Raw genomic sequence first — 17197 nt, 5'->3', positions numbered from 1 at the left:
AAATGGATTAAATGAAAAATCAGAAAATAAAAATAAAATAAAATAAAGGGCCATCAGATCTCCCTCATTAATTAAGGTGGCAGATCTGACGGCCATGCGCTAAGGTGCACCAAACACATGAGTCAAGCGCGATGCAACATGAGTCAAACAAAACAAAAGTCAGGAATAAAACGTGGAATCAAGATCAGATGATTGGGAAGCTGCCAACACACCACCAGAGCCCTAGCTCCGGTCATCTTCTCCGGTGAGGACCACCAGACTGGTCCAACCAAAACTTCATGAAAAATGAATACACTAATTTGAAGAAAAAATGCTCAGGAGCACGAATCTGACCTCCATTTCTTCCAATTCCAAGTATATTGAAAGATACATAGATTTGAAATTTGAGGTTCATGATCTGAGTTACTTCGATTTGACCTCAAAGCAACTCGATCTTGTTGCCTACATTGGTAGGACTTCAGCAAACCAAAAATCACAAAGAATAGTGAAGAATTAAGAGAGAATCGAAGAGATGAAGTTTTTGAAATTTCACCTTCGAGTTGCTTCAAATTTGCTTGATCTTGATCTGGATTTGCTTGATTCCCATTTCTCTTGCTTGCAGTGATCAATTGAGATGAAAAGGGCAATGAATTCTTGGAGTTTGAATTTCAAAATAGAAGGTGAAATTCAAACTCGATTTCAATGAAATCTTCAAGAATTTCTATGGAGTGAAGGGTTTGAATCGTCATGGCAAAGCTTGGGCAAGGTATTGATGAAGTTCTGAGCTCATTGCACTTGTGTTTATAGCTAACTCAAATGCTTTCTACACACTTTCATTTGAAGTCCAAAAATAGCAATTGCATCATGAGCTTGCATGGACGTGTACAAAGCCCAAAGAATCATTGGAAAAGGTCCAAAATCGTGCACATGTGATGCTGGAAGCAATGCAATGTTGAAATGAAATTGAACATGAAAAACTTCCAAATGGTACCATGTTACACCCATGCGCAAGTCCTTCAATATTGATCCAAATGAGATGATCTTGGACTTTTTGGAAAGGTGGGATCAAGGGGAACGACTTTCATGTTGAACACGTTTCCATTTGAAGCTTGGATAATTATGAATTTTGATGTGGAAGTTTTGAAAATCAAACATAAATGAAAATTTTCTAAGTACCAAGTCAAATGTTTACTTCTTCCACCTTGAATAACTTTTGTTATGGACTTCAAATGGAAACACTTCCTTCATCAAAGTTGTATATATTTAAAAGATATTAGATTTGGTCACACATTTGACCTCATTTGGATTTGGCATGAAGGAGTTATGCATTTTAGAAGTTTAGGAAAATCACTTGTTCAATGGTAATGGCCCAAAATGACCTATAATGTTTCCTCTTGGAACATGAATTTGAAAGTTGAATTTGAACTTCTTAAAAACATAAAAGTTGAAGAGGACATCTTGAATTTTATCATGTATTTTTAATGGCATTAATATCATAAAAATTTAGCAAGTTATGGTCTTGGGAAGTTGACCTCCTTACTGGGGTTCAGACAGAATGACCTATAATCTTTCACCATGAAAAATGACTTTCAATGCAAAACTAGATCTTGACTTCAACATGAAAGTTGTTTGTAATGTAAGTATGAGTAATGTTTCTCTTAGAGTCATTTTCATATGACAAATATTGCAGGAGATAGGGCCTAGGTAACCCTAGTTTTGACCAGTTGACTTTCTCTAGTCAACCACCATGAACCAACTTGCTAGCTTGACATTATCTTAATTTTTGGGACTCATGAAGCATCATATATGTGTAATATGATTTAGTATTAAGTATCCCTTGAAATATTTGATCAAATGATGAAGAAACTTGTTGAGGAAGTCAAACAAGATACCCAGATGAATTAGGGCTTCCAAGGCAAACAAGCTTAAAACTCTTGATGATTTCTTGATCAAAATGATATGTGAAGACCATGAGGATCCATATATGATGTCTAGAGTCAATATGAACCATATCTTGATTAGTCTCCTTGCATTGAGGGTCTCAAACCCTAGATATGAGCTTGATGGAACATGGGTGAACACATACACAACCTACAAAAGCAACAAACTATACAATGACATATTTTTGGTATTTTGGTTAGTAAATAATGAAAAACAAAGTATGATACAATCAAAGGTGCTTGGTGATCTCTTCCAATGCAAACCCAATGAATGAGGGGTAAGGAGGATGCCAAGCTGTGATCCCAAAGCCAATGTATATGATGAGATATCATGAGGGATCTTAGGGTCAAAATTGGGGTCTTACAATATCAGTAGAATAGGAAAAATCTTGTTCTTTTGCTGCTCTTTTGCTCCTTTTTCTATTTGCTTTCGAATCCGCACCGAATCTAACTGACAACTGCAAAACGAGTAAAAATGAACTAAAAGGTGATAAAACATATTGAAATAAATACGAATAATAAACAATTAAGTACAACGTCTGAGACATTGGCAGGACAAAACTCTAAAAAGTAGGAGGCTACTAGGACAATGCTAATTAGATAGGTACTAGATATCGACAATAAGGATACCGTAATGACACATATTCATATTACATGGACAAAAACTCCCCCCTATGCAAAACCAATATGAATCATGCCATTATAACTTGACCTACACTCTATGTTCTTTTTCACCTCTTTTTCATTCTAGCACAATCACATTAACCCCGTTATCCGTACACATTCATGGTAGGCGAACCTGTTAGTGACTATGGTCTTGTTTTAAAAAAAAATCGCATTTACTTAGCAAATTTTCTTAAGCATCAACTGAATTTTTAAGAGTTTGTACCGTTGGGCTAAATGATTGGGTGAGGATCACCTAACTTAGAAGGGACATATTTTATCACATAATTCTTTTAGTTTTAAGCCTGAGATCATACGCTTATTTGCATCGGCTTCCTTGCTCAATGTGTGCTTAAGATGGTGCTGACTGCTTAAATAAACTACTTAAGAGACTACTTCAAAAACTTAGAATTTAAGGTTTCAGCATAATGGTTATTCAAATCGATGTCGCATAATTAGGGAGTTTAGGGTGTTAGGACGGTAACGATATTATTGAAACTTTCCCAAGTCTATTAACAAAGTCTAAGAATGAGAAACAACCTATACTCTCGAGGTGTCATGCCATTGAATCAAAACAATTTTTTTATTGGGGGTGAAATCTAAGGGAATTTTTTTAACAAGAGAAAAGAATATCATGCAATATGACTCAACATCACATGTATGACTCAATCAAACACACAAACAGCAAAGAAAAACAACTTAAACTAAAAGAAAATATATAGAAAAAGAATAAAAAAAGTGAAAAAAAGCGGGAAAGCTCCTCCCCCACACTTGAACCAAACATTGTCCCCAATGTTTCAATGCAAGGTGGAAAAAGGGTAGATAAAACCTGGTAATGGCTCAATGATGTCGACCGAGACCTCTGTGATGTCCAATACCGTCTCTAACATACACAAGGTGTGGTATGTGCTGCATATACTCCCTCATATCTGATACTTCCATGCACACTCTGTTCATCTGATCGGTGAGGTCACCCATGTTAAGCTCGATCCTCTCAACAAAGTCAAGCTGGGTCTCTTTGATCTGATCAATGGTGACCCTCATCTTCTTCTGCTTCCTCTTATACTTCTAAGTAGCACGCCATGGTTCGCATCAACATCATTTCGATGTCTAAGCTCACTCAGGATATCATCAAGAGTTGTCCTCATGGCAGTGTAGTCGTACTCCTCGCGGGGCTGATATCCGGATGAAGTACCTGCAAAAGAGTCATGAAAAGCATGTGTGGTGTGTGCATGGGTGCCAGTCTAGGAAGAATCTTGCTCCATACGACCAGGCTTGACATTATCATCAGGGTCAGGGGCATTAGCATCAAAAATCCAGTAAGCGCTCAATCGCATGCTAATGTGTACGACACAAGGCAAAGTAACTCCCCTCACCTCTCTGTTACTGATCATCAGATAATACTTACCATCAGGTTTATTCTTAATAAGGCGCATGCTATGGCAGTAATCAAGATCTGCAAAAGGAGTCTCTAATGGCTCAAGTGCAGCCAACTCCGTGCTTAAGTCTAACACAAGGGCTATGGATGTAATCAACCCTCCAACACAAATATGATCTCCTATCTTAACACTAGTAGACTGAAGGTATGATAATAAGAAAGGTGTTGGGTTAACTTTTGTCGCAGATAATGCATAATAAATGAGAAAAAGATCCCTAGAATTTATGTTCCTAGTGTTTTCCTGGCCAAAGATAGTGCTAGCCAAAATACGGTGTAAGTAATTAATGGTTGGGTTCTGAATAACAGTGGCTTTAAGACCTTCCCAGTCAGTGGTGGTTTTCCTGTTAGTTGTAGCCAAATGTCAAGAGCACTGGATTCCTATTCACTCTCTAGAGGGGCTTGGCATGTATATTCATCTCCATGAGTGAATGAAAATATATCGGCCATATGGACTTGGCTAAAGGTGTAATCTCTATTTAACATCCTAAAATAAACAGTGCATATGGTGCGTGATCCTTCTATGGGGGTGGAATATCTAAAAGAACTTAGAAACTCATAGGTAAACCTAATGTATGTAGGGATGATTAAAGAACAGAAGTAAGACATACCTAGGTTGCTAAGCATCCAATTAACATTGTCGATTAATCCTAAATCACGAAGAGGAGCGTTATCAGGATACCTTGTTGCCAATATATTCCTCTTGAAAAGCTTGTGATAACTACTCCTTTGATTTTCGAATTCGATACCCTCTGCGAATGTGATACCTGTAACACCCTTCTAAAATACCCCAATAATTTATTAAAATATCAAAATACAACATCAGAGTAATTATGCAGTTAAGGGTGTCACATAATCACTTCACACCATGTTCCAAAATAACAGTCATGCTCTTTATTTAATCAAATAAACAGTTGCATAAATCGCAGCGGATATAAATCAAATCAATCAAAGCATGTAACACATTACATGTAAAATGGTTCACAACCAACAGTAAAACATTTAAAACATCCCTTCCCGATGTTACATCTATCAGAGCATGACCCACTAAGGAACTACTCTAGACTCCAAGTACTAGCTCCTACTCAATCACTGCTCGTTACCTGAAAAACAGTTGTAAGGGTGAGTTCCTCAATCGATATAATAAGTATTATAAGATATCATGTCATGTTAAGTAATTTAACACACTTCATCACCCTAATCCAAACGTATATTTAGTAACAGCACATCAACTCAACATAATACTCAACACCAACACAAACACACGTATAATATTGGAATACATCCATTCATATTATACGCCATACATATATTATGCAATGAGACTCCATGCATGCGGTACCGACTATTTGTGAACATATAGTTCAACCTCACCGTCCAAATCCAGGCACGGCTACCAAGCTCACTAGTCCCACTCATTTGAGACATGGTGACTCACTCACTAATTCCTCACCATGGGAATTAGCTACCACCCCAAGGGCTATGCTATGCACGCTAATCACCTAGCATGCAAACATCAACAACAATCAAAATGATTTACTCACTAATTCCTCACCATGGGAATTAGCTACCACCATAAAGGCCACAATATGCATGCTAATCACCTAGCAATGCAACAACAACAACAACTCAAGAATAGACATATGCCCACACTCTAAGCCATAAAACAGTCTATTCACAAATGCACACATAACTGATACATTCACAAGATCATGCATACCATCACACATCATCAATATTTTATCACATAAGCATATCAGATCATGCCAAAGAATAACCACAGTATTAGCACACTCTACTAATACCTATACTACTCAAAACAACGGGAAATGATCCCTACTACGTCATACATCAGCTAAGTTACATCACTCAGCCTAAACAACCAAAAACTGCACAACCACAGTTCAGAAAAACCACCAGTCTGCCCATACGCGTACTGCCTAGTCCCATACGCGTATGGCCCATTTCTCAGCCAAATCCCATACGCGTAACACCATCTCATACGCGTATGCTACGCGTATCACTTCCCCATACGCGTACCAACAGAGACCAAACTACGTTCAAAACATCATCTTCCTCATCCATATGCGTATTGCCTAGTGCCATACGCGTACCAGACCATCTCATACGCGTATTGCCTAGTGCCATACGCGTATGACCAGAAACCAGACTTCCAGATCTGCTATGGCTTTCTCTGCTACGAGATCTATCCAATCCAACCTTCCACAGTCCAATTTTACATATTATTCGTTCATATCTTCTAACACAATTCATACTCTATTCGATTTCACAAAATCTAACATTATTACATCTAATTCCTACGAATTTCTTCCAATTGGGATCCAAATTTCGTTCATCAAATGTTTCACAGATTCAGCATACATCATTCTAATCAGAGTCAAATTCATGGTTTATCACTACCCATTACATGTTATCCCATAAGACCCATCAAACGACGATAAACCCCCCTTACCTGAGTTAATCCGGCAAATCCTGCAGCTTCAAGTTCTTCCTCTCTTCAACCCTTGTTCTCTGGTTCTCTTTGCCCTTTTTCCACTTTTCTGCCCCTTTTTCCTTTTCACGTGAAAAATAAACCTTTTTACTAAATGGGACCTTTTCTAATTCCAACTTTTATTCCAATAAAATAATAACCCAATAATAATAATTCCAATAATAATCCAATTATTTAATTAAATTAATAAATATATTATTAACTTAAATTAAATAATTATCTTATTTTATCGGGGTGTTACAACTCTCCCCCACTAAAAGAGTTTTCGTCCTCGAAAACATACCTCAAGCGAATAACTCTGGATAAGACTCCTTCATCTGACTCTCAAGTTCCCAAGTCACATTGCCACCTGCTGGTCCTCCCCAAGCTACCTTCACCAAAACAATCTCTTTACCCCGCAACTGCTTCAACTCTCGATCCTCAATCCTCATAGGTGATGTTTCAACAGTCAGGTTATCTCTCACCTGGACATCATCTACTTGGACCACATGCGACGGATCATGAATGTACCTCCTCAACTGAGACACATGAAAAACCTCATGCAAATTTGCAAGTGACGGCGGTAAAGCGATACGATAGGCTACCTCCCCTATCCTCTCCAAAATCTGATAAGGACCAATAAATTGAGGTGTCAACTTCTTCGACTTCAAAGCTCGACCAACCCCAGTTATCGGAGTAACACGAAGAAACACATGATCTCCCTCTTGAAACTCAAGTGACTTCCTCCTCTTGTCGTGATAACTCTTCTGACGACTCTGAGCAATCCTCATCTTCTCCTGAATCATCTTAATCTTTTCCGTAGTCTGTTGAACAATCTCCGGTCCAACCACAGCACTCTCACCGGACTCATACCAACATAAAGGCGTCCGACATCTCCTACCATACAAAGCTTCAAATGGTGCCATACCAATGCTCGAATGAAAACTATTGTTGTAGGTAAACTCAATCAAAGGTAAATAACAATCCCAAGCACCTCCCTTTTCCAAAACACAAGCTCTCAAAAGATCCTCTAGTGACTGAATCGTCCTCTCAGTCTGACCATCAGTCTGCGGATGATATGCAGAACTCAATCTCAGCTTAGTTCCCAAAGCCTTCTGCAAACCTTCCCAGAACTTCGATGTAAATCTAGGATCTCTGTCCGAAACAATACTCGACGGAATACCATGCAAACTTACAATTTTCTCAATATACAATTCAGCTAATCTCTCCAATGGATAGTCCATTCTGATCGGAATAAAATGAGCCGATTTTGTCAATCTGTCAACAATCACCCAAATAGCTTCAAAATTCTTAATCGTTCTCGGTAAACCAGAGACAAAATCCATACTGATACTATCCCACTTCCACTCTGGAATAGCCAACGGTTGCATTAGCCCAGACGGCTTCTGATGCTCAATCTTTGACTTCTGACAAGTCAAACAAGAATAAACAAAACTCGCAATTTCTCTTTTCATTCCCGGCCACCAAAATAACTTTTTCAAATCATGATACATCTTCGTAGCCCCAGGATGAATACTCAAGCCACTACGATGTCCTTCCTCAAGAATACTCTTCTTCAGTTCGGTAACATCCGGAATACATACCCGATTACCAAATTTCAAAACACCATTCTCATCAACTCTGAATTCACCACCTTGACCTTGATTCACTAGAGTCAACTTATCAACCAAAAACACATCGGATTTCTGACCCTCTCTAATCTCATCCAGAATACCACTCGTTAACTTCAACATTCCCAATTTAACACTATTGTGAGTACTCTCACACACCAAACTCAAGTCTCTAAACTGCTCAATTAAATCCAATTCCTTAACCATTAACATGGACATATGCAATGATTTCCGACTCAATGCATCAGCCACTACGTTTGCTTTACCCGGATGGTAGTTCAAACCAAAGTCGTAATCCTTCAGAAACTCTAACCATCTCCTCTGTCTCATATTCAGCTCTTTCTGATCAAACAAATACCTTAAACTTTTATGGTCACTGAAAACCTCAAATCTTGACCCGTACAAGTAATGCCTCCATAACTTCAGAACAAATACCACAGCTGCCAACTCTAAATCGTGTGTCGGATAGTTCCTCTCATGAACCCTCAGTTGTCTCGAAGCATAAGCTACAACCTGCTTATTCTGGATCAAAACACCACCCAAACCCAACAATGAAGCATCACAGTAAACCTCAAATGGTTCCGACGAACTCGGTAATATCAGAATAGGAGCAGTAGTTAACTTTCTCTTTAACTCTTGAAAACTTTCTTCACACTTTGAGTCCCAAACAAATGCTTGCCCCTTTCTGGTCAACATCGTCAACGATAATGCCAACTTAGAAAATTCCTCAATGAATTTCCTATAATAACCTGCAAGTCCAAGAAAACTCCTTATCTCAGAAACTGACTTCGGAGCTTCCCACTTAGATACCGCTTCTATCTTAGAAGGATCAACAACAACACCACCTCTGGAAATCACATGACCAAGAAAACTAACCTCTTCTAACCAAAATTCACACTTGGACAGTTTAGCAAATAACTTCTTTTCTCGCAGAACTCCCAAAACCACTCTCAAATGTTCAGCATGCTCTTCTTCAGATTTCGAATACACCAAAATATCGTCAATAAACACCACAACAAACTGATCTAGGTACGGATGGAAAATCCTATTCATATACTCCATAAATACTCCAGGCGCATTAGTCACACCAAAAGGCATTACAGAATACTCATAATGTCCATACCTTGTTCTGAAAGCAGTCTTCTGAATATCCTCAGTTTTCACACGTATCTGATGATACCCAGATCTCAAATCTATTTTGCTGAACACACTCGCACCAACCAACTGATCCATCAAATCATCAATCCTCGGCAAAGGATACCGATTCTTGATCGTCACTTTATTCAGTTGCCTGTAGTCCACACACAACCTCATAGTACCTTCTTTCTTCTTAACTAATAACACTGGTGCACCCCACGGCGACACACTCGGACGAATAAATTTCTTATCCAACAGATCTTCCAACTGACTCTTCAATTCAGTTAACTCAACAGCAGACATACGGTACGGAGCCATCGATATCGGCCTAGTACCAGGTACCAAATCAATCGAGAACTCAACTTCACGCTCTGGTGGTAATTCATTCACTTCTTCAGGAAACACATCAGGAAAATCACACACCACAGCTAGATCACAAATCGCCAGTTTATCTTTAGCCTCCAAAGTCGCTAGCAGCATAAACAACTCTGCTCCATCTGCTACTGCCTCATTCACCTGCCTTGCAGATAAAAACAAACTCTTTCCTTCCTCAGTCTCAGGAAAGATCACAGTCTTATCAAAACAATTGATATAGACTCGGTTAAACACCAACCAGTTCATACCCAGGATAACATCAATCTGCACTAGTGGAAGACACACTAGGTCCATCCCAAAGTCTCTACCAAAAATACTCAAAGGACAATTTAAACAAACTGAAGTAGTAGTCACTGAACCCTTCGCAGGAGTATCAATCACCATACTTCCATGCATCTCAGATATCTCTAACTTAAGTTTCACAGCACAATCCAAAGATATAAAGGAATGAGTCGCACCTGTGTCAATAATAGCTACAAGAGGAAAGCCATTAATATAACACGTACCTCGGATCAAACGATCATCTGCAGAAGTCTCAGAACCCGATAAAGCAAAGACCTTGCCTCCCGACTGGTTCTCCTTCTTCGGCTTAGGACACTGTGGACTAATATGACCCAACTCTCCACAGTTGAAACAAGTCACAGTCTTCAACCGGCAATCTGCAGCCAAGTGACCACCTTTTCCACACTTGAAACACTTCTTCTCATTACTGGTACACTCATGGATACGATGTCCAGCCTGACCACATCGGAAACACTTAGCAGGGGCGCTAGAGTCTCCCCCACTAGGCCTCTTCATCCCACTCTGTCGCTGGAAACCTTTGCCAACTGCATACGGTTTCCCACGATCATTCTGATTCTTGCCTTTCCTATCAACCCTTTGCTGATAGCTTTCCGCTATGGCCTTGGTATCCTGTTCAAAAATCCTGCAACAGTCAACCAAATCAGAAAACACTCTGATCCGCTGATACCCAATAGCCTGCTTGATCTCGGGACGTAACCCGTTCTCAAACTTCACACATTTCGAAAATTCCCCAGTAGCCTCGTTATAGGGAGTGTAATACTTTGACAGCTCTGTGAACTTAGCAGCATACTCAGTAACAGACCGGTTACCCTGCTTCAATTCCAAGAACTCTATCTCTTTCTTTCCTCTGACATCCTCTGGAAAATACTTCCTCAGGAATCTCTCTCTGAACACAGCCCAAGTGATCTCAGCATTCCCAGCAGATTCCAACTCAGTGCGGGTAGCAACCCACCAATCATCTGCTTCTTCTGACAGCATATGCGTACCGAACCTGACCTTCTGGTTATCGGCACACTCAGTCACTCGGAAGATCCTCTCAATCTCCTTCAACCACTTCTGAGCGCCATCTGGATCGTGTGCTCCCTTGAACATTGGAGGATTGTTCTTCTGGAATTCACTCAGTTGACGAGCAGTTCCCATTCCCACAACATTCGGATTCCCTCCAAGTACTCCAGCTAGCATACCCAGAGCCTCAGCAATCGCAGCATCATCTCTGCCTCTTCCAGCCATCTCTATTCTGAAAACCCAACAAGCTAAACAATAAGTACTGATAGGGTTACACAACACCTATCCCGTACAGGGAAACAGAATAATTACGACTCGACTCGACCGACTATGCTCTGATACCACTAATGTAACACCCTTCTAAAATACCCCAATAATTTATTAAAATATCAAAATACAACATCAGAGTAATTATGCAGTTAAGGGTGTCACATAATCACTTCACACCATGTTCCAAAATAACAGTCATGCTCTTTATTTAATCAAATAAACAGTTGCATAAATCGCAGCGGATATAAATCAAATCAATCAAAGCATGTAACACATTACATGTAAAATGGTTCACAACCAACAGTAAAACATTTAAAACATCCCTTCCCGATGTTACATCTATCAGAGCATGACCCACTAAGGAACTACTCTAGACTCCAAGTACTAGCTCCTACTCAATCACTGCTCGTTACCTGAAAAACAGTTGTAAGGGTGAGTTCCTCAATCGATATAATAAGTATTATAAGATATCATGTCATGTTAAGTAATTTAACACACTTCATCACCCTAATCCAAACGTATATTTAGTAACAGCACATCAACTCAACATAATACTCAACACCAACACAAACACACGTATAATATTGGAATACATCCATTCATATTATACGCCATACATATATTATGCAATGAGACTCCATGCATGCGGTACCGACTATTTGTGAACATATAGTTCAACCTCACCGTCCAAATCCAGGCACGGCTACCAAGCTCACTAGTCCCACTCATTTGAGACATAGTGACTCACTCACTAATTCCTCACCATGGGAATTAGCTACCACCCCAAGGGCTATGCTATGCACGCTAATCACCTAGCATGCAAACATCAACAACAATTAAAATGATTTACTCACTAATTCCTCACCATGGGAATTAGCTACCACCATAAAGGCCACAATATGCATGCTAATCACCTAGCAATGCAACAACAACAACAACTCAAGAATAGACATATGCCCACACTCTAAGCCATAAAACAGTCTATTCACAAATGCACACATAACTGATACATTCACAAGATCATGCATACCATCACACATCATCAATATTTTATCACATAAGCATATCAGATCATGCCAAAGAATAACCACAGTATTAGCACACTCTACTAATACCTATACTACTCAAAACAACGGGAAATGATCCCTACTACGTCATACATCAGCTAAGTTACATCACTCAGCCTAAACAACCAAAAACTGCACAACCACAGTTCAGAAAAACCACCAGTCTGCCCATACGCGTACTGCCTAGTCCCATACGCGTATGGCCCATTTCTCAGCCAAATCCCATACGCGTAACACCATCTCACACGCGTATGCTACGCGTATCACTTCCCCATACGCGTACCAACAGAGACCAAACTACGTTCAAAACATCATCTTCCTCATCCATACGCGTATTGCCTAGTGCCATACGCGTACCAGACCATCTCATACGCGTATTGCCTAGTGCCATACGCGTATGACCAGAAACCAGACTTCCAGATCTGCTATGGCTTTCTCTGCTACGAGATCTATCCAATCCAACCTTCCACAGTCCAATTTTACATATTATTCGTTCATATCTTCTAACACAATTCATACTCTATTCGATTTCACAAAATCTAACATTATTACATCTAATTCCTACGAATTTCTTCCAATTGGGATCCAAATTTCGTTCATCAAATGTTTCACAGATTCAGCATACATCATTCTAATCAGAGTCAAATTCATGGTTTATCACTACCCATTACATGTTATCCCATAAGACCCATCAAACGACGATAAACCCCCCTTACCTGAGTTAATCCGGCAAATCCTGCAGCTTCAAGTTCTTCCTCTCTTCAACCCTTGTTCTCTGGTTCTCTTTGCCCTTTTTCCACTTTTCTGCCCCTTTTTCCTTTTCACGTGAAAAATAAACCTTTTTACTAAATGGGACCTTTTCTAATTCCAACTTTTATTCCAATAAAATAATAACCCAATAATAATAATTCCAATAATAATCCAATTATTTAATTAAATTAATAAATATATTATTAACTTAAATTAAATAATTATCTTATTTTATCGGGGTGTTACAATACCCATGTAATCATTCTCTCTTCTTGGCCTTGCTATTCTAGGAGGCATGGTGAATGAATGAGAATGAGAAATTTGGAAAGAAAGGGGTATGGAGATTTTGAAGAGGGAAGAATGAGAAAAGATGAATTTTGAGATGAGAAAAAGGATGGCCATAGGTTTTATAATGATTGGAAGGAAGTTGGATGGTTAGGGGTTGAGGAATAGGAATAAATGGTGGTTATAGTGGGAAGTTAAGAGATTTGAATGAGGGATTTTTGGAAAATGTGCAAGAGGGAAACTAAAAAACGAAAAGCCTTTAGTTTTCCTGATATGGATAACTCCATTAGGACAATGGCGAACGCCACTTGCCTAAAACATTGGATTTTAAAAAGAGGCTAATGGTGAACGCCATTAGCATAATGACGAATGACAAGTGCCTAAAATGCATAATTTTGGAATTTTGGCTTTAAAATAGGGAAGTTCTATGCTCTTAAGGTCATACTACTGCTAGTTGAAATAATTGTTGCATAAGGCCTTAATATGAAACATAAAAATGCATGAAATTAAAAGGATTTACAATATAAAAATAAAAATAAACAACTGAAAGGGAAATTACATTAATTGAAATAGCAGTAACATATGTTCTCGTCGATATTTCGATGGTAAAGTAAACATAAACTGAAAAACAACAACAAAGGGAAAATACTGATGAAAAATAAACATTCTAAACTAGAAAGCAGGGAAACAACGGTACAACCAACAATACTATTCACCACGGTGTTGTTACTACGAAATATACCTAAGGCATGCTGAAAGCACAAGTAACGAAAGAGGCCCACGAATGTGGGGATTATACCCTACCAAAAGGAAAAAGATGTCGAACGCAATCAAGAAGGAAAAGCAAACTAAAAGAGGAGGCCGACAGGAAACAACGGTTCCGTCGACAAGGCATTCTGTCGACCAACACGAGGTTTTGGGACTTAAAGAATTTTAATCAAATGCGCGGAAGACAGCTTCACCTTGGCATCTGGGCGGGAGAAATTTGAAATTTAAAATAAAATAGCAGTTCCAAAAGGAAAAAGAGCGCCACAACGTGGAGTAGTTAGTAAGACGTGGGTGCAACGGTTATGCAAATCGTGGGTTATAACATCTGCTAGCTTCTAGGAAGCTATTTTAGGAGTAGTTCCTCTAGTTTAGTATAAATAGGAGTATCCCACAAGGGGTTCAAGGTGTTCACTTTGTACTACGAATTCACTTGTAAGAAAACTTCCCATTCCCAGCGCGAGGAAGCAAGAGTTTCTCTGAGAGTGTCATGTACATGAATCACCACATTTATTTCAATGCAACTTCCATACTTTTCAATCGTTCCCGTTGAACATTTTATCTTAATTTCTTTTGCTCTTGAATTATCATTTTACGTTGTCGTTTACACCGTCGACACTGACTCTATCACGATCATAGAGTTTACCAAAAGCGTGTTCGTAGTATACATCTTTTGAATGTTATAGCACTGTCGGTCACGAGTCACCTACAGGCGGTAACATTGCCTAAAAACCATTCGTGTGGAAAACCCTTACACTTGTTCGACACTTTGTTGGGAGCCGTTCCTCACAAAGTCATTTCGTCGAAAGTTCGAACAAGTCTCACTTGCACTAGCACATGTCTTAGGATCAATTGGTCGATCCTGCAAGTAACCCTTCGTTTTAAGACCAGGGAGGACCAACGGTTGTTTACCAATTTCCACAGTAAACAAAATGGCACGCCCAGTGGGACGGTGCTAGAGCAATTGTGAAATTGCATGAAACTTAGAAGTGGCAAGTTATATAATAAGCCACGAAGTAGTGTGAAGATGTCAGAAACTAACACTGATGAAGTTCCACGAGGGACTTTATCCAATACGGAAACAGTAGTTTCACAGGTTGTCACTTTTCCGCCGATGACAAATGCAGCCATAACCATGTCGACTACGGGTGCGGTTGGAACATCAATGCCTCAACCTCCACCGGGGGGTTCAGGATCAACGATAACAACGTTCAGACCTTATGTGCCTCGCTTTGGCACCACAGATCCGCTTTATGGAATGCCGTATTCCTTAATGCCCGGATATCAGTCGACATCCAGTGCAATGCTGTTTTCAGAAACAAACCCTCCCTTGCAAGGATCAACGCAAGGGGGCAACATAAGGAACACTACTCAAAACAAAACCATGCCGTTGTCGAACACTTCGGTAGCGGTGTTGAGACAGCAAATGGACGATAGTAATCATGAATTGGTTAACATGTTGACTAACCAGATGGGCACAGTCCTCAATCCACAAATCCAAGAATTTGCTGAAACAAACAGGCATGTGGCAAACCAATTGACGCGTCTATGCAATTTTCTGGGGGCACCGGCCCGACAGATAACGCCAATGATTAGACTGACTATTCCTGTGCAGATAGAGATAGAGGCAACAGAGGAGGAGACAATCCATGAAGGACAAATCATTAGACCCCTCCAACATCAAGGCGTCGAATCAGGAGTTGTGGGACGTAACCAGGTGGTAATGGTCAACCGACAGCAGGATGCTGATCAAATCGTCGATCAACACCGACAAGAAGACTTGGCGGTAGAAAATAATTTGACAACTATTGTCGAAAGGATTATGGCTAGAAATGGCATGAGTGCTACATTACAAAGGCCATTATACGTGTCCCCGTTAGCCGAATTTATACTCCAAGCTGAGGCGCCTAGGGGGATGAAAGTGCCAAAATACACAAAGTTTGGGGGAGAGTCTGGTGAATCGACTATAGAACATGTCGCTAGATACCTGACAGAATCAGGGGATCTAGCTCATAATGAAAGCTTAAGAGTAAAAAATTCCCCCTCCTCTCTAACCAAGGCAACCTTCACATGGTTCACTTCGTTGGCCCCAAGTTCCATCGACTCATGGGCTAAACTAGAAAAGAAGTTCCATGAACAGTTTTACGAAGGACACTCCAAAATTAGTTTGGCAGAATTGTCTAGTATTAAGAGAAGGTTCGCTGAAAGCGTAGACGATTATCTGAATCGTTTTAGGTCTTTAAAAGCTAGGTGTTTCACACAAGTGCCAGAACATGAACTAGTTCAAATGGCCGCAGGAGGATTAGATTACTCCATTAGGAAGAAAATAGATCCAACTTTTGTGAAAAGCATGTCACAACTGGCTGACAGAGTCCGACACCTAGAACGTTTAAGGCTAGAGAAAGTTAGGCACAATAAGTCTAAGAAATAAAAGGTAGCGTTTGATGAATACGACGCGACGGACCCAATATGTGAGGCAAATTACGCTTCATCGAGCGAATTAGAAATCGACGTGGCTGAACTAAAGCCAGGGTCCACTTATGAGTGTCGTTCATTGCTGCCTGCGCAAGGCAAGAATCCTGTCGAAAATAACCCAAAATTCCCTTCGAAAACTTACACTTTCGACGTGTCGAAGTGTGAGGAAATTTTTGACTTATTAGTCAAAGATGGACAGATGGTAGTGCCGCCTGGTACTAAAATGCCACCGTTGGAACAAAGACAGAAAAGAGGTTTTTGTAAATATCACAACTATCTTGGTCATAACACCTCTAATTGTTACCTTTTCAGGGATTTGGTTCAAAAAGCGATTCAAGAAGGCAGGCTGAAGTTTGCTGGCCGCAGGATGAAGATCGACGCTGACCCTCTTCACTAAGAGGAAGCCCTGTTCGTGGAATTAGTCGAGATCAACATGGTCAAGATCAGTGAATATGATAAGGCCAACATGCTGGAACAAACTGGGGAAAGCCCAGATGTCGATATGGCTGATGTTTACCCAAGGGCTGATGAAGACTTGGTAGATTTTCTGTATCGCTGCAAGAACAAGGGGTCACAGGTGTGCCTATGCCCAAGGTGTGGAGTTGTCACCGACAAAATAGCGGCAG

At 39.9% G+C, this 17197-nt stretch overlaps 1 protein-coding gene across 1 annotated transcript; it reads left to right on the top strand.

The window, feature by feature from the left end:
- The first annotated feature begins 15480 nt into the window (after positions 1-15480).
- Positions 15481-16527, top strand: LOC127103396 (uncharacterized). The gene is made up of 2 exons (XM_051040660.1): positions 15481-16235; positions 16332-16527. Exons 1-2 carry the CDS (start codon positions 15481-15483, stop codon positions 16525-16527), a joined length of 951 nt encoding a protein of 316 aa, XP_050896617.1.
- Positions 16528-17197: the final 670 nt, after the last annotated feature.

Source organism: Lathyrus oleraceus, chromosome 7 (assembly GCF_024323335.1).
Source record: "Lathyrus oleraceus cultivar Zhongwan6 chromosome 7, CAAS_Psat_ZW6_1.0, whole genome shotgun sequence".
NCBI lineage: Eukaryota > Viridiplantae > Streptophyta > Magnoliopsida > Fabales > Fabaceae > Lathyrus > Lathyrus oleraceus.
This window is presented reverse-complemented; position numbering and strand designations above follow the sequence as displayed.

What these genes read in the sequence shown, in the direction of transcription:
- LOC127103396 (XM_051040660.1), top strand. Translation starts at nt 15,481, where the DNA reads ATGCCGTTGTCGAACACTTCGGTAGCGGTGTTGAGACAGCAAATGGAC. An exon ending in GAAAAGAAGTTCCATGAACA is followed by an intron (nt 16,236 to 16,331) that starts GTTTTACGAAGG and finishes GAATCGTTTTAG; the next exon opens with GTCTTTAAAAGCTAGGTGTT.